General features: G+C 40.9%; 1 protein-coding gene across 4 annotated transcripts in view; it reads right to left on the bottom strand.

Moving 5' to 3' along the window:
* PLXNB2 (plexin B2) overlaps window positions 1–24,968 on the bottom strand; it is a 399,620-nt gene that overhangs the window by 101,834 nt on the left and 272,818 nt on the right. For all 4 annotated transcript variants that reach the window (XM_048499274.1, XM_048499272.1, XM_048499273.1 and 1 more), the window contains 5 exons: window positions 14,879–16,004; window positions 10,630–10,815; window positions 9,779–9,901; window positions 6,617–6,717; window positions 263–389 (listed from right to left, as the gene is read on the bottom strand). In XM_048499274.1, coding sequence (XP_048355231.1) covers window positions 263–389; window positions 6,617–6,717; window positions 9,779–9,901; window positions 10,630–10,815; window positions 14,879–15,991 — 1,650 coding nt within the window. In that variant the 5' untranslated portion in view covers window positions 15,992–16,004. The remainder of the gene's footprint in view (window positions 1–262; window positions 390–6,616; window positions 6,718–9,778; window positions 9,902–10,629; window positions 10,816–14,878; window positions 16,005–24,968) is intronic.

Raw genomic sequence — 24,968 nt, 5'->3', positions numbered from 1 at the left:
AATTTCCCTTTAAGAAAGCAGAAAATCAAGTAATCATTACATGGAAGCATTTTCTCTAAAATATTTGAAGTAGTTATATACATGAATATACCAAATTACACAATTAAAAAAAAATCTTTGCCTCCATAAATTATATAGATATTCATGATAAATGCAAAAAAATCTGCAAGTTCTCTACCATGAAAGTGTATGTTAGAATACACATTTATTAATCTTTATGGTGTCATAAGACTCCTGATTACTTTTACAAAATTCTGATTACCTTCCCTGGGACTCTGCGACTCCTATTCTGCGGCTGAGCTCTTGTAATAGTCAAGCAAATTCCATTTGGGCTCCAGAGCCAATTATTTGCCCTAGCCGATCTTTCACAGTCTTTTTTCTTTGAACACCTGAAATAATTATAAAAATTGAAATTATTCCAAGCATTTTAAAAAATGTTGATCAGTGCTCATTAGTCAAAATGCAACAAGAGTTCAAATACATATGAACTGACAGAGGAAAAATGGAAGAGAATGTGTGTTTAATACTTCATTTCCTCCCTTTGGTTTACTTATTGTTCTTTATGACAGGATAATTACCTGTGAGCATGTTCAAACAGCAACCTTAAATGCTCAGATATTTACTCTGAAAGCAATTCACTATACACCAATGAAAACCTGATCTAATACTAAAAAAAATCACATTATAGAAAACTAACTTTGCCATTAAGACATGATACTACAGCCATGAAACGTGGATTATTATTTTTTGCCTATTCTTGAAACAATACCCATTCTTTAGCACATCTTTCGACTCAGTTTGACTAAGGTTCTGTTCTGTGGGGTCCTGCTTTTTCTACACAGAAGCAGCCCTGGATTAAGCATGATAAGCACGTGCGTAGGGGGGGAAAGTGAAAAAAGAGCACCATCACCACAAAAATTTTACTGTGGCAAAAAAAGGGTGTGTGAAAAATGGACACCACCACCATCACCACCACCCATTTTAAAATTTGAAACATGGATGGCCAAACTCATGACCAGAGCTTGTTATGACCCCAAATCCCTGTGGCAGGTGAGTGGAGGGTTTGGAAGTAATCTTTACAAATCACTTGGATTGGATGTAACTGAAAAAAAGTGAACACTCATCAGCCCCAATGGTGATTTACAATTTAACTATTTGTACTCGTCGTTTCTGTGCTGAACTGCTAACAGTTTTCCTGTGGGCAGCCTTTTACATGATGCATCTTATCCAGCTGCTGGTAATGCAATAAACTGGGTTACACGATAAAACCAGCCACAACAGAAAAACTTGCCAAAGTGAAAGGGTAAGAAATACCGACTCTCTCCTAATTTTTTGGTTCTGAATTTTTACCATTGCAAGACAAATAGAATTCTGATGCATGTGGTCCCAGTTAAAAATGACTATGCCCTCTGTTTCTTTAAGAGGTAAAAAAATTGTTAATGCTCCAGAGGCATAACCATTTTCAGTTCTTTTTGGAAAATTTCAGAAAAGCTGCACATGCTGATTTGCTGCTTTACTATGGAGATTCTGAGCCTATACAGACAACTAAGTTATTCCTAGAGAACTGGTTTGATAGGAAGCAGATTAGCCATTTACATCACTTTACTGAGTAGCAAAGAGAATATTATGCTACATGAGCTACAGATGTGTGGCAATATGCTAATGTGTCCAATATACAGGCTTATGGCCTGATTTGCTATGTAGTCCCCCTAGAAGAAGAAGAGGAGTTTGGATTTATATCCCCCCTTTCTCTCCTATAGGAGACTCAAAGGGGTTTACAATCTCCTTGCCCTTCCCCCCTCACAACAAACACCCTGTGAGGTGGGTGGGGCTGAGAGAGCTCCGAGAAGCTGTGACTAGCCCAAGGTCACCCAGCTGGCGTGTGTGGGAGTGCACAGGCTAATCTGAATTCCCCAGATAAGCCTCCACAACTCAAGCGGCACAGCTGGGAATCAAACCTGGTTCCTCCAGATAAGAGTGCACCTGCTCTTAGCCACTACGCCACTGTTGTTGTTGTTGTTGCCCTCATCTTTCAATAGTGTTGACACAAGCCATTTTTATTTTCAGGTGCGCAGGCAGAGTCCCACATAAGTCAAATCACAGGAAAATGGATAAGTGGATATTTATTTATTTATATTTTGGATTGTTAGACTGTTCTCCCCCGAAAGGCTCAGGGTAGTGTACAGCATAAAATTATAACAATATCCTATAAAATTCATACAACTTTAAAACTATTTAAAAACTAACCATAATAAATACTGAAAGGAACTTTATACACAGCAAATGGCGATAAAAGCCCCCCACCCTCAACTGAGCACGCCAGAGGCCTAGGTTGTCTGGAGTCTCAGTCAACCTGGCTGGCCAAATACCTGGTGGAACAGGTCCAATTTACAGGCCCTGCGGAAGCTTTGCAGGTCCCGCAGGGCCCTGGCCCACCAGAGAAGGGCCAGGGCCGTAAAAGCCCTGGCCCTAGTAGAGGCCAGCCGGATGTGTTTCAGGCCAGGGACCTCCAATAGGTTCTCCTCCGAAGATCGGAGGAACCTAATGGGACAATATGGGAGACATTATCCCTCAACTATGTAGTTCCAAGATTGCTGATAGCCTTGGAGGTCAGAACCAACACTTTGAACATGACCTGGAACTTGATGGGCAGTCAATGAAGGTGGTATAGGACCAGTGAAATCTGGTCCTGGCTCGACGACCCTGTAAGGAGTCTGGCTGCCACATGCTGAACAGTTTAAGTTTCCAGATCACATTCAGAGGCAGGCCAGCGTATAGTGAGTTACAATAGTCAAGCCTGGAGGTGACTGTTGCATGGATGACTGTGGCTAGGTCACAACGGGAGAGGTACAGGGCAGTTGCTGTGCCTCCCATGCATGATGGATCGCTGCCTGGGCAGTCTGGGCAACCTGGGCTTAAAGCATTAAAGCTGAGTTTAAGGTTACCCCCAAGCTTCTGATGAACGAGGCTAAGTGCAATGCCTTGCCATTCAGCATAGGCAGGCAAAAATCCACTGGTCGCTCTCCGCGACCCAGCCACAGCACCTCCATCTTTGTAGGATTTAATTTCAGCCAGCTCACTCTCAACCAGCCAGCCACGGCTTCCAAACAAGAGCTCCAGGGGCTGCCATCCATCATGAACACGAGGCAGGGTGTCATCGACATATTGACGACACCGCAGCCCAAAACTCCGGACCAATCTTGCCAGGGGGTGCATGTAGATGTTAAAGAGCATCGAGGAGAGGATTGCTCTTTGGGGTACCCCACATACTATGGGGCGGCACCCGGAGTTCTCTCCCCCCAATGTCACCAGCAGTCCCCAGTCTTGGAGAAACGAGGTCAGCCAACATAAGGCTGGTCCTCGAACTCCAATATCGGTGAGGCGGTGGACCAGAAGGTTGTGATCTATGAAATCGAATGCTGTGGTGAGATCGAGCAACACCAGCTGCGCCAAACCGCCTCTATCCAACTGGAGACGGAGTTCATCCACAACTGCGACCAGTACCATCTTGGTCCCGTGGCCAGCACAGGCACCAGATTGGAAGGGATCCAGTATGTTTGCATCATCCACGAACTTCTGGAGCTGATCCGCCACCGCTCACTCAATTACCCAGAAACAGTAGGTTCAAAACTGGGTGGTAATTGGCCGGATCCATTGGATCTAATTGTGGTCTTTTTAGGAGCGGGTGGGCCACTGCCTCTTTAAGCCGACCTGGGAAAACACTTTGCTCAAGGGAGATATTAATTATTTCCAATAGGTGGTTCCGAAGCTCCTCTCTGCTGGCTTTCACCAACCAGGAAGGGCACGGGTCAAAAGGACAAGTGGTAGATCGTACAGCAGCCAGTGTCCTGTCCACATCCGTCAGGTTGAGCAGGCTGAAATAGTCCAAATAAGGACCCCAAGATGACCAAGAAGCCTCCAGTACACTCACTGTATCAACTGTCGTGGGCAGGGATTGGCGGAGAGTCAAGACTTTGTCTGTGAAGTAGCTTGCAAATGCCTCACACCCTAATGCCAACACCCTTGATTTAGGACCCATGGCAGAGGTCGTAAGTGACCGAATTATTCTGAATAATTGTGTCGGGCACGAGCTAGCTACCGTGATAGAGGAGGTGAAATATATCCTCTTCGCTTCTTTCACAGCACCCTCGTAGGATCTCTAGCTTAGTGGTACCCCACATACTATGGGGTTTAATAAAATAAATAAATAAATAAATCTTAGATAAGGATAAGTAGTATAATGAGGTTTCACCATATTAACTGTAGAAAAAAGTTTGCTGTAGCCCTTTTAGAAGAAAAAGAGTTGGATTTATATCCCCTTTTCTCTCCTGTAAGGAGACTCAAAGGGGCTTACAATCTCCTTTCCCTTCCCCACCACAACAAGCACCCTGTGAGAGAGCTCTGAAGAACTGTGACCAGCTCAAGGTCACCCAGCTGGCATGTGTTGGAGTGCACATTATATCCAAGTAGAATATAAAGTGTTCAGGGAAATAGGTGGGAACATGTATGCTGAGTCCACCTATTACTTATATGCAATTACTGAAAATAAAACATGATCTCTGTACAGGACATCTTGATCAGGAATGCTGGTTTTTTCTCTTATCATGGGGTTGAAACCTAAGTATGCAGGCACTATTCTCATATTTCAGTGATCGTGTAGGAAGGGGTGAAACCAGCATTTTTTTCCTGCTCTTCCTTCACATATGGCATTTTCTCCAGTGATATATAGTCAGAATAGGGCTTATGTCCTATTTATCTTGAAAGCATCCCATGCCCCCCTGTAGCTCCAGCAACAAAACTTATAACTCTTCTTCTAGAAAATGCATCTGTATTAGTTTTTCTTTGACATATAATGAAATTAGAAAATATCAAAAAGAGCATGGTAAGATTTTGTAACAGCTAGGGAGAGGAGGAAAAAGTTGAAGAAAACTTTCAATATGTGACACATACAGGTTCAGACAACTACCTAAGATCACCTTGCATCCATTCAAACTCTGCAATTTGAAGTCACACATTAGCCCTATTTTTGAGGTTGGTCTATAGGGTGGTCTAGAAATTAACTTCTAGATAATTTTACTGCAATAGTCCAAGTGTCTAAGAGAAGAAATAAAATCTGTGAAATGTGTCTCCTTCTTATAATTAAAGAAAACCTTTTGCCCCAATAGAATACTTCATATCACAAAATCTCATATGCTTCCGCCATGGGGTTAATTAAGTTAAAAGTCAGAAGAATGTTGTCTGCCATACCTACTCCTCCTTGCTTATTTTAAAAAAATGAGTCTGGAGACATTCAAAAGGTTTGATTCAGCAGATTTTAAAGCTTTTTTCAGAGGTATAATCAGCTAACAAGATAGGAAAGTGGCAACTGTTATGTTGGAATGCTTCAAAGAAAACTCAGGTGAAGCTAGCTAGACATTTCATTGATGAATAGTGATTGAATACATAGATCAGAACAAAGCTATTACAACCAATGGTCCTAAAAAAAGAGCACTGACTGGAAATCCTTGTAATTTCAGACTGTCAATTCAAAATCACAGGGAAATTGCTTCAAACACAAAAGAAAAGCAACTTTTCACTTTATATCTTTGCCATTTTTAAACTGTTTTTAAACACATTTGCAATCTTGAAATAAAGTGTGTTTGAAACATTGGTTTCAGATTGAATGTAAAAAATTCCAGGAATGTCTTCCATAAGATGCCCTTGGAGTTGATATTTTGTTAGAAATCTGTTACCTTAAAAGGCACAATAACCTTTTGTGGCTTGCTGAAAGACACTTGAACAGATTTTATTTTAGTGTGCAAGCCTACTGTAAAAGTTAGGGGGATTTAAACAACAGGAACTGTTTCAATGTACTCAAATTTCTGATTTAACTACTTTTTAAAAGTTAATTTCTAGTTCAGATAGGTGCCAAGATATGCTTGAAAATGTTGGCACATGCAAGTAACTGAATGGATCAGATAAGCAAACAAAAGCACTATTGTATTTTTTTAAAAAAGTTTTGTAGTTTCTACTTCCAGGAAATGTCTACTTCAGGGATTTGACTATTAGATTGATCTGCTAAACTGAATAAACGATACAGCTTGTCAAAAGGGTCTTGTACAATCGACCTACCCATATTCATGGAAATGGCATTTAGTGCCAACAGAAGATTACTATTTTCTACAGCCTGCTCTATAGCCCACCAATGCAGTCCTCAGCAATGAACACACACTGTGCCCATATAACCTTGGAAACTCAATGAAGAAAAAAGAAAGAATAGTTTTCCACCCAATTGTTTCTAAGCCTCTTTTCCAACTGGAAGAGCTGTATTCAGGAATGTTTAGGGTTAACAATGCTAGAATAAGACTACCACCAGATAAATGCTAGATGTTCACCAGCTGCAGCTTGGCAACTACCATTTTCATGCAAATTACAGACAAACTTTACAGATAAAATATGCAAATTAGTTTCTTCCCTGCTGCTCATTATATGTTTATACTGTGGTAATTGGTGATGAAGAATTATTCCAGTTCTAGTATAAATGCTTTGAAGAAATTATTCAGCAACAATATCATGAAAAGAATTAACTTGCATAATATGATATACACCCCTCTATGATATTACATGCAATACTTACTTTCCCTCTGTCACACACCAACCACAATAAGGATCCTGAGCATTAATACACTGATCACAGGTATAATAAATATCACATTCCTGGACAGGTAATCGAAATACCTAGTAAGAAAAGACAACAACCATAAATAGCCAAAATAGTGATTTCAGTAACAAATGAAAGGATACTATTTACTTAGACACAATATCAATTCTCTTGGATATGTTTCTAGTCCAAATGAATTCACACGGATATATCATACTACCTTATGTTAACATTGGTTGTTATAGCTCTGTACTGTTTACTTCAACATGCAACAGCTCTCTAGGTACCAAAGAGATTTTGATCATTATCTGTTGTCTAAGATATTTCACCCAGAAATGTCAGGGAGTAAACCTGGGGCATTCGCTACTGCTGAGCCGCAGGCCATACAATCCCACCATTGATTTAGCTACAGTAGATAGCACAGAATCATGGAATCATAGAAACAGAGGTAGAATGGATCTCCAGGGTCATCTAGTCTAACCTCCTGCATAGTACAGGAAATTCACACAATGGCAGCAGTGGTCTCCAGGGTCTAAGGTAGAGGTCTTTCCCAGCTGAGCTACCTTAACCTTCTTTAACTAATACCAGGGGTTAAACCAGGGGTCTGTGAATATAAATCCTGTGTTCTGTCTTTGACATATGTTGTCCCCATTCTTGCTTCTTGCCAGGAACCCAAGAAATCATTCATCTTCAAACAGAACTACCATAGGTCAGCACCGCTTCTGTAAGCCCTTGATCACATGGATGCAAGTCAGATGCAACACATATTATTTGTGCTATATTGTGCAGATTATTTGTGGTATATAATAGGTATAATGTTATATTTTTAACTGCTTTGCCATACCCTAATCTACAACTCAAATATCTTTTGATACAGTATTTTGGGAGTCATGTGTGATGGCTGATTGGAAATACTGAGATTTGTGACTATACTTGCAAAGATTATGCATGCTCCTTGTGGAAAGTCCAGTAGCAAATTCTATCACAAGGTGAGGGAGAGCAGAATTTTTTCTCACTTCCAACAGACAGACATTGCTGGATGGAATTTCTCACAGATATAATATTTTGAACTTGCAGGCTTATATTGCAGTTCTGAATCTCATTACTGCCAGAACTGGCTTAAGGGTTACTACAACACTATAACTATATCATTTTCCCAGGAGGACTATTTTAACTATACCGTTCAATCAATGCCCCAAAACAAGCAAAACAGTACATCTAAGAAATGCTCTTGCCCATACATGCTCAAATACATATATGTTAATATCTCACAAAGCCTAAAATCCTAAAAATATTCTTTCATAACTACTGAACACCATTAAATTTCTGTAATATTCTCCTCCTTCAGTGGAAATACATTCATAAGTAATTAAATACCAAAAGGATGGCTCTCTGTCATAAGACAAAGCACTCAATTCATCATCCTGGCAATCAGAACCAAACCAGTTGAAGCATATAGTAACAAACCACAAGTTTCTGCTGATGATTCTTAAATGATGTTCTAAATTTGGGCAAGAAGGCAGGGGAAGGAATCTCATCAACAAAAGTACACAAGAATAATGGCTACTGTGTGCTATTTTATTTACAAATTGGAATAATGCTAACTTTTATTGCTGCCACACATCCATTTATGCATTATTGATACAGAAATGACAGATGCTTCAGGGAGATATTTCCTGATCTCTGCATGGTATCTGGGAACCAGTTAAGAGGGGAGGGAACTTCAAAAGACATTTGCTTCAGGAGATCCATTGCTTGCTTGCTCAACAGAAGAAGACACAAAAGAAAAGCTAAGGAGGAAACTAGGAAGACTTTCCTTGCAATCTGCTTGCCTACCAGCTCCACAGTCTTTTTATTCAGTCCTCTTTCGTATACCTTTCTCAGGATAAAGCTGAAAGGAGATGCCACATCTTCCTGTATTGCACTGCTCTGTGAAGTCCTAATGCCTGCCTTCCTCCAATTCCAATTCTCTGTGAGAGTTTTAAAAAAGCATTGCTTCCATCAAACTATTATTATTTGAACTGGAAAATATAGTACTTTGATAAAATAGCACTTATATTGCTCTGAACGCCTGTTATCAAGTCTTCTCTTTCTATAAAGTTGTGCCCACCATTTTCTTTCCCGGAAAGCAAATGGAGGGTGCAACTTTACAAAAAAGGAAGTCTCGATAACATGTGTCTGGATCAATATGAATGCTATTTTATCGAAGTGCCATGCTTCCCAGTACAGATAGCAATAGTTTCGAGGGAAGCTGAACTTGAATAAGGTTTTAAAATCCTCCCAAAGAATTGGTCTACTTTACAATGTGGGTGCATGCTGCTCTGACTTCCATTGCAGCATGACTGCACTCTCAATGTTATCCTGAAAAGGTTATAACAACAGGACTTGCTTCTGTGTGCAGTATTTTTAATGTTCTTGTTACCACAATCTTCGTTGCAACAAATACCTCATCTTCAGGTAGTAGGAGATGAGCAATCAGAGCTCAAATTGCATAAATTATTGGTAACTGCACTGTGGTTAAGTACGCTGGATTTAGAAAGAATGAGTTCAGATATTGGAACATACTGATGGCTGGCAAATTGCTATCAGTCTCCTGAACTTCTCCATTGTATGGTTAGATTCAGAATAATTATCTATAAGTTTATTATACTTTGATCCTGCTTCTCAACTGAAACATTTCTGCCATGGCTGAAAAGAATACCTCACAGAGTAGGAGTTTTAACCAAAAAAAATATCAATTATCTTAGAAAGACTCTAGCCTTGATCAGAAAGGGAATATTCCTGTGATTGACAGGTAAGCCCTGCTCCATGGTGGATAATTTTGTATAGTGTGTAGCCACAGTTTTTTTTCTTTTAGAATGTGGAGAGGTGTACCTACAGTGCAGGACAATGAGTGAAAGCTGAATGTAGGTAATCCTAAAAGTGGTATGTAACAAGTTGAATGGGGTAATAATATCACTGAAGAGCCATGTTCACTGACTAGTTGTCCTCCTAGAATGCTAACTTAAGTGATATGCCAGCTGTGACTTCTTGGAGAAGTCTGATATGCTCCATGTATTGGTGACCATGATGCTAAGTTGATAGTTTAAGCTGCTAGTGATACAACAAAACATAAGTAAATAAATAAGAGAATTGTACCTTGTTTGCAGTCATCAGGTACAAGTGCTCTTGGAGAGCATCAAGGACAAGATCCTTCTTAATAGCTTGATTTTTTTCAAACACACCACCACCATACTCCTTTGCAGGATTAGCCAGAAATACCTGAAAACACAGATACTTAAGTGTCATTTTACTACATACATATTGAACAGGAAAGAAGACGTGTTAACTTGAAACTGATATATTTATTTTAAAATTAGCCATTTCTAGAAATGATTTGTACGAAGTCTGAAGAATCAATACTCTTCATAACATTACTATTTTTTTCAAAATGTTATCCAAACAAGATTCCCAATTTCTATCTGCCATGCCTTGTAGTCAAATGGTTTTACCATTTTTCCTCACTTGCTATAATAGCAATGGTGCAGAGAAGACCATCCTCTAAGGAGCCTTCCTCTGACTCTTCCTTCAATAAAACAGCCACTAGAGTTGGAAAAAGGTGTCAAACTTTATTCAGTGCAATGGGAGGACCGGACCCAACCTCAATTTACAAATGTAGTACCAAATTCATTTGCAATCTCAACATAATTTGGAAGAGTCTAATCTCTACATTATATTTCAGACACTTATTAAGAACCTGGACACCAAAATCAACCTAGATATTCTACTTTAGTTTTATGTAACTTTGAATTTGACACCAAACTAATATTCCCCATCTCCACACTACACTTTAATCAGAAATATGTCATGGGGTCACATGCTCCCTTGTAAATTCCCCCCCAATTAGAGTGCAGAAGGTGAAGGGATCCTGGCCAGAATGCTGATTGTTTATTACTATAACATTCCATATTCTAGAAATATTCTAATTTTTAAACATTTTTTAAAATTGCCTTCAGTATTCTTCCATCGGCAGTTCCTACAAACGCCACGGTGTGATCATTCTCGACTGCAAAGGTCACTGCAGTTAATTTAACACCTTCCTTTTTCAATAGAGGTTCAGTTGTGATTCCCTCTTTGCTTCCCAGAGGGTAGGGCAAATGTTCAGAACCACATGGGAAAGTTTGGCTAAGAAGATCCTAAGATATAAGGAAACAAAAACAAAGGTTTAGACTCATAGCTTCTGATTCTGATCCTGTGGCTTGGCAGAAATCATCTCCCCCTTCATCTCCCAACAATTCTGCCATCCTTTTAAAGCAATTAGATCACGTTTTACCATGGCAAAGGACATTCAAGGTATTGAAAGGACACTTTGTGGATGCGATCATCTTGAATTGTATGGGACATTGATGCAAGCATATTTTGGTCTCTAAAAGATGCTTACTTCAGTGGCAGCACTCATCTAGTATAGGATGGTAGTGCAGACCCTTGTGATCATATTTGAGACAGTCACTGTTTAGGACAGCAGAAAAACTAAAATATGCAAGTTTTAAATAATAGAATACTGTTTGCTGAAAATTCTACCCTACCAAAATACATATTTCAAAGGGAAAAAACTGAAAAATCACAAATATTTGCTGAAAATAATGAACTTTATGTTGCGCATTGCATCTAGCAAATGACTGGTTCTATATCTGATCTTAATCAGAGCTCAAACTAGTCAGTGCATGTTTGCTGTTATAGTAAAGGCGATTGTAGAAGTGTTTCTGTCTGGCGAGTAAGATAGATGTATACACAATCTGGGGGTTAGAAAACTCAGTTTGGGATCTAAATTTCATGTTTCCTAGAAATTTTATACCTATGCAGTTAGCAGTGCTGTGAGGATTATAATAGAGAGTCCAGCAGTTTAGCTAATGGACCAGCTAATGAACCAGTTTGGGGCTCAAAGAAAGGAAAAGACTTGAGACTATCTAGGGTGCAAAAGGCAGGGCATGTGTCCTGGGTGCTACCCCTTGAAGGGGGTGGCAGCTCATGCCCTGCAGCCTCCCAGTGGCCACTGTTGAGCTGTGTCCTACCCCAAACTCCACATGGAAATCGAAGGTGGGGTGCTCAGTTAACTACTGAACCCAGTCAGACAAAGCTCTGCATTCAATTGGGTTCACGCCATCTCTGAACTCAATATGGAATTTGGGGGTCGGGCATACATGTTCAATGCTGAGCGCAGCCTGGCAAAGTCAAGTTTTACACTGCAGGCTTCAAGCCGGGTGGGGCTCAGTTGAAGCACACACACACGGTGGGGCTCAGTTGAAGCACACACACACGACATGACAGGAATGAGACCTCCCACCCAAACTTCAGGTTATAACGTACTCAATCCCTTCCCCTCCCTGGGCCATCCAGGCCCATCTCATGGGAACGGAATGCTCATCCTGGGCAGCAAGATAAGCCGTCCACCAAGGTTGTTGCCGCCGATTCTGGCCCGCCGCCCGGCTGGAGGCATTCCGTCAAGGCCAGCTGGCTGGGAGAGAACCAAGCAGAACTGCCATCCTTACAGCTGGAGAGCAGGGCTTGCCCCCATTCGCAGTCTCCACATGGAGACTGCCACACAGGATGAGGTGGAGGTTGGAGGTTGGGCATGGAGGTTGGGCATCAGCTCCAAATTCAACCTCCCTGCTTGGCCCACCTCCTCTTCACATGGAGGTAGGGTGTGGGGCTGTCCCCATACCTAACCTCCACATGGAGGGGGAAGCCACAGGGGCCTGTTTGAGCCTGGCTGGGACAAGTTTTGGATCCAGCTTTAATCTGGTTCTATATCTGCCTTGGATCCAAGTCTGGCTATGCCCCCCAAGCTCTACCTCCAGCCAGGTACAGCTGGGGGGAGGAGCCAATAGTATAAAACTAGAGGGATCTAGAGCAGGCAGTTTCAGTCTGAGCTCAGCAGAGGCCAGACTTGGATCTACCTCTAAGCTGCAGGGTTCAAGTCTGTCCTCAGCCAGGCTCAAACGGGACTTTGCTGCTCCCATCTTCTTATGGCACACCTGACCTATGTGGAAATGAGGGCGAGGCGAGCCCAGGTGTCCCCATTTGCAATCTCCACATGAAAACTGCAAATGGGGAGTGCCTCGCTTGCCAGTCTTCAACTGCGCTCCCGAATGGGGAATTCCCGACTGGAGAGAGTTGAGGGGGACCCAGCCATAAAATGTCCCCTCCCAGAAGTGACACCTTGAGACACCCCCCCAGCCCCCCAAAGATACTGGATTTGATTGCATGACCTAGGGGGAGCATATAAACCAATTGTTGGTTGTCACAAGCGGGGCAGTTTTTCAATATTAGTGAACCCAATGTTGTCTCTCCCTTCTCAAAACAAGTGGGATCTACAAACCTCTGCCCTTGTCTTGACCCAGTCAGGGACTAATGCCGAGCTATAGGAAAACTACATGTCTGAAAATCCCAGTTCCTATGTTAACCAATGTAATGAGGAGACAAGACAAGGCACTAAGAAAACAGGAAGACACAATATGAGATGGATTGCCTCAATAAGGAAGAGACAGCCTTCAGTTGCAAGACCTGAGCAAAGCTGTTAACAAAAGCATGTTTTGGAAGTCATTAGTCATAAGTTGCAAGTGATTTGATGGCACACATGGAGACAGGCACAATGTTCTGTTTGCCATTTAAAAGTACTGCTAAATTCATAAGGGACTTAAATTCCTGCCATTTCATTCCTAACATGCTTTTTAAATATTTAGAGTTCAATTCCCCATGACACACACTATTCCTTCATTTTGACAGATGGAAATAAATAATCAAATTGAAGGAGAAACAGGACAGAAAAATATTGAACCTTTGAAGTGGAGTCTCTCCAACGTACACACAGATGGTTCCATGTAAGCCAGGCACTTTAGTATTAATAAAAGCTTTGCATGTGTGTCCCTTCCTTTTACATGGATAAGCTTTCCAATACTTATCCTAAACTAAATGCTAAGCCCTTGTTCACATGAGAGTTTTGCATTTGAAACTGCAGATTTTTGGATCTCACTGTTGTTTTGAAAGCTGGAGGGATATTTTTAATTCTGAAATTATTTGCCTTAAGTATTCTTTAAGTGGCAAGAGCATAGCTACATATGATTAGCTGCTAAAATCGTGTTGTGTTTATTTACTGTAATTGGAAAGATATAGAAGACAGGACAAATGGCACCTGTCTGTAGAGCTCAGCAAAACAAGCCACGGGGGTATTAAGCAGTTTTGCTTTTAAAGGTCATACATAAAATTAGGCTTTGTTTGAGATGAAAGTTATCTACCAATGAAAGTTGCATGTAAAAGTTGGAAAAGATCATCCATGGTAGAGGACATACTGTACATGAAGAAAGTTGCAAGATTCAATTCCAGGTACTTTCAGTTAAAACAACTCAGGTAGTAAGTTTTCGAAAAGACATTATATTGTGTGAGACCCTAGAGATGTCAGAGTAGACAGTACTGAGTGAGAGAGGCCATTATGGGGTCTGGTACAGCTTATGTTCTTGTATGACATATTGCTCTGACAACAAAACCTTTGCTCCATCCAAGAGAGAAATAGGTTTGTTTTCAATTTTAGTTTTTCTTCCCAAAGGAGTTAAAAATAAAACCGCTAATAAATGTCTTCAGCAAATCTGTGATTTTTTTTTGCCCATGTTATTTTTCAGGCTATATTCATACCCCAAGCCAAATTCCCATGTATCTTGGGCAAAAAAATCACACACACCCTCATTCTTGTGGTGGTGGAAGTTAGTGTTTCAAAGGACTCAAAAGATCCTGAACACACACTTTGAAAGTAGGTGAGAAATAAACATGTGAACAACAACATTGTTTGTATCTGTAGTATTTTTGTACCCCAGGTACATATCTCATGACACAAACATTCTCCAAGTTACCAGAAAGGGATGGATCTATGCCAGCAAAAGGGGACGTTCCTAAGCTGAAAGCCCTCAGGAAACCAACTAAAGTCGGTTCTACCCCAGAAATGCCCCCACTGACACCAGCTGCTGTGCCAGAGGGCTGTGGTGCAGTGACAGTGTTCATGCCTGCACAATGCATAGCCACCCAGACTCCCTGGCACTGGCACATGGGGTGGCATTTACACTGGTGACATGGCCACACCAGTTCCACAGCCCTTCCACCTCCCCCAGTACAATTGCACTCTAGGAGTTGTTCTTGTGGTTCATAGACTTATTATGTTTGAAAGCACTGTCTATTCAATTCGTTATTAAAGCAAAATTTTCACAGTACCTGATGAGTTTTACTATTACATAGAACACTATCTGCTACAAATGGTTTGTAAAAAACACCCAGGCCACTCCTCTTGTAGCATTTCTCCCTTTTTTCTTCCATTTTCTGATTGATCTGTCTCAAGGAAAACATACACAAAGCTGATTCCAATGAATTTTTATCTTTGTTGATCCTTTGGAAAAGGGCAATCAGTATTTTCTCTGATGGGGCAATATCATCTTGTCTTGACAGTGTGATACTGTCCAAAAGAATCTGCCCGGGAGCAGCAGCATAGACCGCATTGCATTGGTTGTAAGGGCCACTCTTGTCTTTACATTCCAGGTCCATTTCAAAGTAGGAATGATAATGTTCATCCTCCTTGCAGAGCCGTGCAATGATTGTCCGGTTTTTAAGGGGCTGTTTCAAATGCTCATTGAAAATAAAGTACACGTATCGGTTGTCTTCGAAGATGTATAGAAACTCTTGTGTGCTTGAGGAAGGGTACGCTGATTTAATGACTGCAGGATCTGCATATAGTTCAAAAATTTCTCTCCCCTCCTTATTAAAAAGCTGCCGGGTACTGATTATGATCCCATTGTCACTTACCCCATTCCCCTTTCCCACAAACATCATTCTGCCTTTTTCCAAAGAGGTGATGAGCCCCACTGTGGCGACATTCTCATCATTACTTGCAACAAATGATTTTTCTCCGCTGCCATTCTCGTAATAAGTTCTGTTTGAAATGTTCTCAAGCTCCCTAATGGAACAAATGCCTTTAAATAGGCTCCCACAAATCACAATCTTTTTCTCCAATGTGTCCAGCAAAAGAATCTTGTTGTAATTGTCAGTTAACTTTGCTTCAGTGCACTGACTTTCATCAATAGGAGGAGTGCACATTTTGTTATCATTGTGAGGTCCAGTTGTTACATCACCTATTGAGGGATACGGTTTCAAGTCTTTTGTAAGTTGATACAGGAAATTCATGGCTCCTAAGTAAACAGTTCCCGTCTCGTGGTTCACTGCCAGATGGCTCAGCTCTGTCTTGCTTGTGAAGGAATCAGATGTCTTATGCCTTAATGCACAGGTAAAGCAAGAATAGCTCAGAATGCTCAGTACCCAAATCCATGCAGCCATTTCTGTGTGATACCTGACAAATAAAGATAAAATATGTATTATGCATAGCCAAAATGCACAGTACAAACACACAGCCCCTTTGGAGATAGTATAATTGACAAATTTTCTACTAGAAAAGGCTACCCAGTGATGCTTTTACCATGTGTAAAAATATTCAAACAGATTTCAGCCTTCATTATAACAACTGTACATTTTTCTCTATGATAGACATCAATTATATTCAAGGATAGATATCTTAAATCTTAATCATCAATCTATAAAATGTGAATATTGTTAATAATAGTAATCTGTGAATATAAACCTGAATTTTTTTGCAGATCACAATCCAGTAGCAGTAATTTGGCAACAAAACAGAGGCAGAAGAAGATGGAAATTAAATGATAATCTTTTACTTCAAGAAGTAGTAGTATGAATATAAAAATGATTTAGAAGTTTTTTAAAAAAATAATATAGCTTATATCCCTGTTGCAACAATGGGAACCAGTAAAGTTTATATGAGAGGGAATCTAATAGCTACAGTTACAAAACACATGAAAGAACATTAGGGAAAACCAAGAAAATATTGGATCGATTACAAGTGTTGGAAGAACAGCACAAAACTGCCTCGATAAAACAATTCAATTGAGATCAACCATTTAAGGTGCCAATTAGACATGCTTGAAACTGAAGAAATATAGAAGGAAAGGTTTCAAAAATAATTTTGAGCATGAACATAAACCTGGAAGATGTTACTAAACTTGTACGGATCTACTGATTTCAAAGTTCTTAATTAACAATATTAAATTGAAAGAAGAACAATCACAGGAGTGAAGAAGGGTAATCAAACTGTGCATGTAGAAAAAGAGATACAAGAACAGTTTTATCCCTTTTTTCAGAATTAGACCCCAAAAAAAGGAATGGAGGAGTATATAAAAGGCATACAGAGTGAGAAGCTGACATGTGAACACAGGGATACACTAGAATAAAACCATTACAATTCAAGAAATATCGCAAGCCATGAAGGAACAGAAAAAAGACAACACGCTGGGTCTGATGGACTCACAGCAATGTATTATAAATGCTTGGAAGAGAATTTAATATCTCTACAAAAAGTCATGAATGAAATAAGTAAAGAGAAAGTATCACTGTCATCATGGTAAGAAGCTCAAATAACATTTATTCATAAAGAAGGTAATGATCCAGCATTGTTTCCAATGGGAGCTAATAGTAGATGGGGCTTTCCTTTTGAGGGTCCATAACTTTGGACTCCCTGAACCAAACTTCACTAAACCTGGGTGGTTTCATCAGGAGAGTCTCCTGAAGATAGCCATTTTGAGAGTCCATAACTTTGGACCCCCTGAATCAAACTTCACTAAACCTAGGTGGTATCATAAGGATAGTCTCCTGCTGATACCACTCAGGTTTGGTGAAGGTTGGTTCAGGGGGTCCAAAGTTATGGACCCCCAAAAGGGGTGCCCCATCCCCCATTGTTTTCAATGGGAGATAATGGTAGATGGGATCCATAACTTTTGAGGGTCCATAACTTTGGACCCCCCGAACCAAACTTCACTAAACCTGGGTGGTTTCATCAGGAGAGTTTTGGTACTGTTAGCTTAAACACTGCTCCGCTGACAGGCACCCTCAAATTTTCCCCTTTGGAGTGGATTTAAAGGGAGAATCTGGGCTCCCTAGATTAAAAAAAACATTGAAGTTATTGCTGAAGGTTTTCACAACCAGATTCAACTGATTGTTGTGGGTTTTACAGGCTGTGTGGCCGTGGTCTAGTAGATCTTGTTCCTAACGTTTCGCTTGCATCTGTGGCTGGCATCTTCAGAGGTGTATCACAGAGAGAAGTATGTTATACACTGTGTCCAGTCTTCTCTTATAACAGACTTCTCTCTGTGATACACCTCTGAAGATGCCAGCCACAGATGCAGGTGAAGCATTAAGAACAAGATCTACCAGACCACGGCAACGCAGCCCAGAAAACCCACAATAACCAACATTGAAAATGATGCTGTTTGGGGTGTGTGTGTGGGGGGGGGGGGGGAATCTACCCTGAAACAGCATCACTTTCAATGTTGTTTAAACTAGGGAGCCCAGATCTCCCTTTAAGGTGGATTTAAAAAGAGAATCTGGGCTCTCTAGTTTAACCAACATTAACAGTGATGCTGTTTCAGGGTGGATTCCCCCCCTTCAAAAATAGCATCACTTTTAATGTTGTTTAAACTAGGGAGCCCTGGGTGTTCTGATTTGTGTGTTGGGGCATGTTCTATAATGCAATGGTGACTTTGAGATGACCTGGTGCAAAAAATGTTGTTTGGTTGTGGTGGGGGAGGGACGCTGCCCATATGGGGGGCCCCACAAAACTCAGATTTTGCCCCGGGCTTCATTTTCCCTAGCTACGCCTCTGCTTGCAGGCACACCAGCACATCATCAGGGAACACTTTCTTTATGACTACTTGTCAAGCCCCTCCAGTTTGAATTAACAGTGAACCAGCATTTTTAGTTTGTTCTTAGGTTCACAACACTTTGCTTCAAACTTTTCACATGAGCGCTGAATACAACAGGAATACAAGAACCCACGTTCAATCACACACACACACGCACACACATTTTATTTATTTCTGCAGACTTAGGGAAGCAAGCAAACCCGACACTTTGTAGGTTACCATGCATAACTTCACTGGACTGAAAGAGTCACCACTATTTATGTTGGAACTGACACATCAACATCCATCACATGGTTTTATTTACTTACTAAATGGTTCATAACCCAAGACTTGTGATTTCAGGAATCCTTTATTACAGTTAATTTTATTAAGAAATTAGGAGCATTAACCCCCTTCCTTTCTATCTACTGTGGCTTTGATGTTTCCTTCTCTGATTCTAATGCCTTTCTGCATCAATAATTACTTTGAGACACAGCTGGGTTTTTTTTTTTGGCCTAAGCTCTAATATAAAATCAATAAGCCCAATTAATGAACTCCCCAGAACAGCATTCAGTGAAATGCTTATACCTTCAGGAGCAACCAATACTCTGCCAGCTATTAGAAAATATTAATTCAATATTCATGAATTCTGGCAGATGGGATGCACAGCATCTGGGCCCAGTAGTAATGGGGGGGGGGGCAGGAGTGAGAAATGGTTGGAGGGACAAGAAGAAGCTAGTTGTATTTCCATACATTTGAAATTAAAGTAATTACAGAGCTTCACAATGGAATTTCATGAACACTCATTAATTCAGGGGTTTCTGAGCATTTTTATTCAACATAACAGACCAACGGAGCAAATTTTGCAATGATTCCCACAAAGAAATAATGAATATTTGAGATGAAAATCTATGTGGATTTTTTAGGCAAGATCTATGAGTAAAAGAGTTGGAAGGAATCTCATGTACTCAATTTCAGTGCCTAATATAAGTGAATTTTTGTAAGAACACTGCTTGTCAGGCATTATTTTGGAATAATCTTCAGAAAAGTTACATTCATAAAAATGGATTGTTAAAGAAATTAGCATTCATTTTCAGGATTCCTCCAGAACAAAGCTAATACAAATTGTGACCCTTCCAGTTCAGAATTTTCCATTTAAAAAAGTATACCTCGCAAATCTAGCATCAGAATAAGCAAAGGAACTTTGTGAATGTGTGTAATAACTTCAGTGGCTTCTTAAGAACAGATATCCCATCTCCTGGGGAAGAAACAAATAATAATAGTCCTGCAAAACACAAACTATCATTCTAAGAGAAATCCAAGAAATGACAATGTGATCCTGCAGTTTCCTTCTAAACATTAATCACACAAACATCTACAGCTGACATGTGGAAAGGATTTGGAAAGCTCAAAGGAAGTGCAAGCCAGACTCAGAAAGCTCCAGATCAGCAAAGACAAATGCCAGGCCTCCAGAAACAACCATTTAAAACAAGAAATATCTGAGCAGAACAGGAATTGCCATGGGGGAAGGTGCAAGCAGCATGAAATGCCAAAAGAAAAACAGAGAACTGATGGGAGGACAGGGGGAAAAGAACCCAGTCTTCTGTGCCAGAACAGAAGGCAAAGTTGGCTAGTCGGCAAGAACTGCCTGACTCATCAGTTCCACCAGCTAGTGGGACTGAAAAAAAGGCAAAATCCAATCTGCAGAAAAATTTCAGACAAGAATAGAGGAACTGTATGCTCATAACCAGAGACTGTGGTGGCAGTTCTTCATGCCTGCTAATTCTGCTCCTTTTTAGCAGCAGCTTTTGCACTTTTAGGAGGGTCAGTGGTAGAATTCCTTCAGTTCCCTTGAGGTCTGCTGGAGCATAACAACTACAAGGGCATCATCCAGTACAGCAGGAAGAGATGCCAGACGTGACTCTGGTCCAGTAGTTTTGAACAGAACACAGATATGGCAGACAAAGATTCAACCCTGCTGTTAGAGGTTTCCAGATGACCTTGGCAACAGCTCTCATTTCACTGGATTTCCACTTTAGAAGTATGTGATCTTTATATTCCTTGTGTTATTATACACAATGTTCAAAATGCATATCTACTATCTGTCACAATCAACGTCTAAGGTAGACTCTGTGGGACATTTCAAAATTTTCATTTGATAGAGCAAGTTCACAAGTCCCCTTGGTATATGATGGATGGACGGACAGACAGACAGATCACAGCAATCCAGGACACTATGCATATACTTGACACAGGATCATGCTCAAAGCCTCCTAGTAAACTTCACAATTGAACAAAGAACCGAACTTCAACTTTTAACACCCAAGCCCTTTGCACTATGCTTCTTCTTTTGTAAAACCTGTACTAGGGACTAGTTACAAAAAGAATGTGTCATTCACAGTAGTTCATTTTATGTTCTAATAGAAAACAGGCCAGTTTTTGATATCTAAATCTGGTGACTGGAACTGTGAATGAACAAGACAGATCTTTCCACAAACCCAAAAAGGGGCCCAAGTTTGCAGGAAAATGTGAAAACTAAAAAAAATATATTGGGGATACCCCTCCCCCAAAATGATAGCAAGATTCCCACAGTGTCTGTAGGTGACCATAGCATTCCAGGCTGAGTTTTTCTGAGTAAAAAGGTGTGTGTGTGTGTGTCTGGAATTCAGTTGTAATTCCATAGAATCTCTAGGTCCCACAGGGACGTTGGTAGCCCTAGGCCTGGAAGCATCCTCTGGATGACTTGATACCACCTGACTTGAATGACTCAACTAAGCCTGGCTGCTTGCTCCTGTTCAGCCACCCGGTGAAAGCCAGTGGGGTATAGCATTTAGAACTTTAGAGAAGGGTCTGTGGGACCCAGGTTTGAATCCTCATCTTGCTCACTGGATGATTTTGGATCACATACTTTCAACCTAATCTACCTCACAGGATTGTTAAGTAGTCAAAAAGGAGGAGAGGAGTAATGTATGTTGCTTTGGTCCTCACTGTGGAGAAAGATTGTAAAGAGGCTGCCAGACGGTGGGAGGAAACTTAAGACAGAAGTGTAGATAAAGGTAGGCTGGCTCTGTTGGGATGCGAGGCGGACAGAGTTTGTTTGTTTGGTATACTGCCCTATCCCCAAAGGGCTCTGGGTGGTGTACAACATAAGACATCATACATAAAATCATCATAAAACACAAGTATCACAGGAGGAGCGAATAAATAATTAGTCAATAAATAAGCCTATAGTTAATACCCAAGCTCCACGTTGCCAACTCCAGATTGGGAAATTCCTGGAGTCTACAGTTTGAAGAAGGGTGGACCCCAGAATATAATGCCACAGACTCCATCCTCCAAAGCAGCCAGTTCCTCTGAGGAAAGTAGAGTTACCAACCTCCAGGTAAAGCCTGGAGATCACTGGGAATTACAACTGATCTCCAAATGACAGAGATCAGCTCCCCTGAATAAAATGACTGCCCTGGAGGTCTATGGCGTTATACCATGCTTCCCTCCCCAAACCTCACTCTCCCAAGGCTCCACCCACAAATTGCCAGGAATTTCCTAACCTGAAATTGGTAACCATAAGGGGAACTGATCTTTGTAGCTGTGAGATCCATTGTGATTCCAGAAGAACCATTGCTATCACTGCTGCTGCTGTGTGTGTATGTCATTGTTTGTGTGAGGTGAAGCAAGTACAAGCAGTTGTGGGTGGAAGAGAGGAAATAGGTGGGAGGCCAGGAGGGCCAATGGAGCCAGAAATAAAGAATGATTGGGTAGGGAACAGAAAGAGAAAGAAAGTGACAGGCATGGAGGAGAGATAATAAAAAAAGGAGTGAAAAGGGGGAGAAGGAGTGAGAAGCTGAGAGAAGTAGGCGGAAAGGGAGGAAGCAAAGGTAGCTGCTCCCATTCCAGGTGCCCACTTGTAATTTCTGTTTCCAAGTGCACAGGAGGTCCTAAAAACCTGCATTCTTCTATGGGAGATGACATAGGTTATAGTTTTCACACCAGTGTTTCTTTTTACCTTCAGATGTTCCAAGAGGACACCCATATGTTTGAGCTGTGATGCAAAAGAGCCCAGAGTGAACCCTTCTATGGAATCTGAGATGGGCAGCCCAATCCAGAGGTCACTGTGGCCAGAGACAATTTGGCTGCCCTGCCGCACCACCTCCAGAGGTCTTCCAAGAGATGTGAAGGGGCAGAACAAAATGGAGAATCCCTGGTTGCCTGAAATGGCTAAATGGAATTATGCCAGTCTTTTGAGTTGCATAAGTCTGAGGCCTGTGCTGGGAACTGGTGGAAGCCAACTAAAGCTCGCTTCACCCTGGGAATGCACCTAGTGATGTCAGCGACCAGATTTAAGCTAGTGCAGCTTGTCAGGGTGCAGGCTCTTCTGGGTTGGGCACTATGGAATGCTGTGGTTCCTGTCAACCTCCCGGTTTCCCTCCCTGCCAGGATACATGGGGTGGGCAAATGTGTGGCCCATACCAGTTCCAAGAGCCAATCGCCGCCCCACCCCCCCCCCGGATTGGGCTGTAAAACTGGGTTTTGTTATGTTGCCCTATACTAGTCTTGCTTCCGCACCCATGCTTAAATGCCCAATCCCACAGCAGTGTAAGCTCAGGCTCATTCTCAGAAATCTTACAGAATTGTGAACTATAAAGAGCCTTTGACACAGCACCTTATTAGCTATTCAGTCCTTTTCAGCACCAAACTCAAGCTGTGCTAATTCTTTCTTCCTCTCTCTCAAACTACCAAGTCCCCTCACTTGTCCAGTACATCTGTTGGGATTCACTGAATTGCAAAGCACTCTTTCCTCAGAAACCTGTTCCCTTCCAGCCCCCCTCCATATACACCCTGCAAGGCTGCTGTTACTCATTTAAAATTCAGTTTAAATTCAATCTTTTTGTATAGGAAGAGAACCCTTGGAGTTATTTCCAAAGAACTAATATGACAACATCAAGTTGCGGAATAAAAAATTATTCATGAAGCACTTTAACATACATTGCAAGGAGAACAACATTTTCAAAGTAGGATACACTGACAAGAGCACTTGCAAATATATACTCCCTAAGAAAAGAAATGCACAGATTTAAAAGTAAGTTATATAATATTTGAATGCAAGCTATTGTTTGTTAGGACAGACAAAATTACTGGGTATCACAAACACCCTGTTTCAGTACATAAAGTTTCCTCTTCCATTTCAAAAATAATGCGTGTGTGTGTATGTGGGGGGGGGGGGGGGGTTACATAACTAAGCAGTCTATTTTAAGTGAAAAGAAATGGTGCGTCAAAATAGATCAGTCAATTATTTCCATATGGTAAAGTAATAGCACTTTTTCTTTACATGACTGGGCCAGATTTAAGATCCAAGAACATAATAAATGGAAATTCTCAAAACTGAACAGTAACAGATAGAAGAAAAAATAACCTTGAGACTGATAGGAAGAGCTTGAAATCTTGAGTTCAAAAAGTGCCTAAAACAAAATCTTCCTATTTTTAGAACCAGAAACAATTTAGGGTTTTTTTTAATAAGCTGAGTGACATTAATTTAAAATAAAGAAATTAATTGAGACTTTAGAGATCTGTGGTGTCAATATTTTAATGAATAACAGCCACTGAAAAATGTGATTCCAGATGGGGCTGTGGTGCTGGTCAAGAAAAAAATTAACACTTTTCTTGATGGCCAGTGTCATTCTTGGTGATGCTACTTGCTCTCTGGGAGACTGTGCCTTATGTTAAACTGGAACTGTACTACAGAGACATCAGGAGAAAATTAAGTACCATAACTACTACAGCTTACACCAGGAGTGGTGTTAATATAAGGGAGTCATTTTCTTAGCATGGATAACAACCAATAATTGTGTGCTTATGAACTGACTTACACTGAATCAGATCATCAGCCCATCAAGGTCAGTACTGTGTACTCAGTAGCTTTCCAAGGACCTGTCACCTGCCACCTAATCCTTTCAAATAGAGTAACCACAGACTGAACCTGGGACCTTCTGCATGTAACTACTGTCCAAGGCCTCTTCCCCAAAAATTCTTATCACATATGTGCAGGTATGTAGAAGATAAAACATGGCCTGTCAAGGTTCCCTTTGTGGAAGACCTTTCCCCTCAGATTTAGTCAATGGGTAAGTTGAAACAGGGTCATTCTGTATATGTGGGGAAAATCCTTGACCCACTGAATCTAAATCATAGGCATAAGTCCTTATTCCTTTTATCACTTGATTTTTTCTGCACCGGTGCTACAAATATGGTCATGCAATGCATGCAGTCATACCAATTACAATTTAAACTATCTTGATACAAGCTAATGCACATCTCCCTATTTTTTCTTTATTACATTATTATACAACTAGTAATAAAGCCTGCTGTGGTAAACAATACAGTGTGCTCTAGACAGCTATTGTTGGCAGGCAGAGCAACAAGGCAATATATAGTTCCCCCCCCCTTTTTATTTTAGAGGCTGTCTCTTAGAAACTTCACAGACTCAATATTAGAATCAATGCTGACTCTCATGTCAAGTCTGTGAAACTTTGAAGGCATGATCCACTGAGCACGCTCCGTTTGGCACCATGTGG

The sequence above is a fragment of the Sphaerodactylus townsendi genome, linkage group LG06 (assembly GCF_021028975.2).
Source record: "Sphaerodactylus townsendi isolate TG3544 linkage group LG06, MPM_Stown_v2.3, whole genome shotgun sequence".
NCBI lineage: Eukaryota > Metazoa > Chordata > Lepidosauria > Squamata > Sphaerodactylidae > Sphaerodactylus > Sphaerodactylus townsendi.
This window is presented reverse-complemented; position numbering and strand designations above follow the sequence as displayed.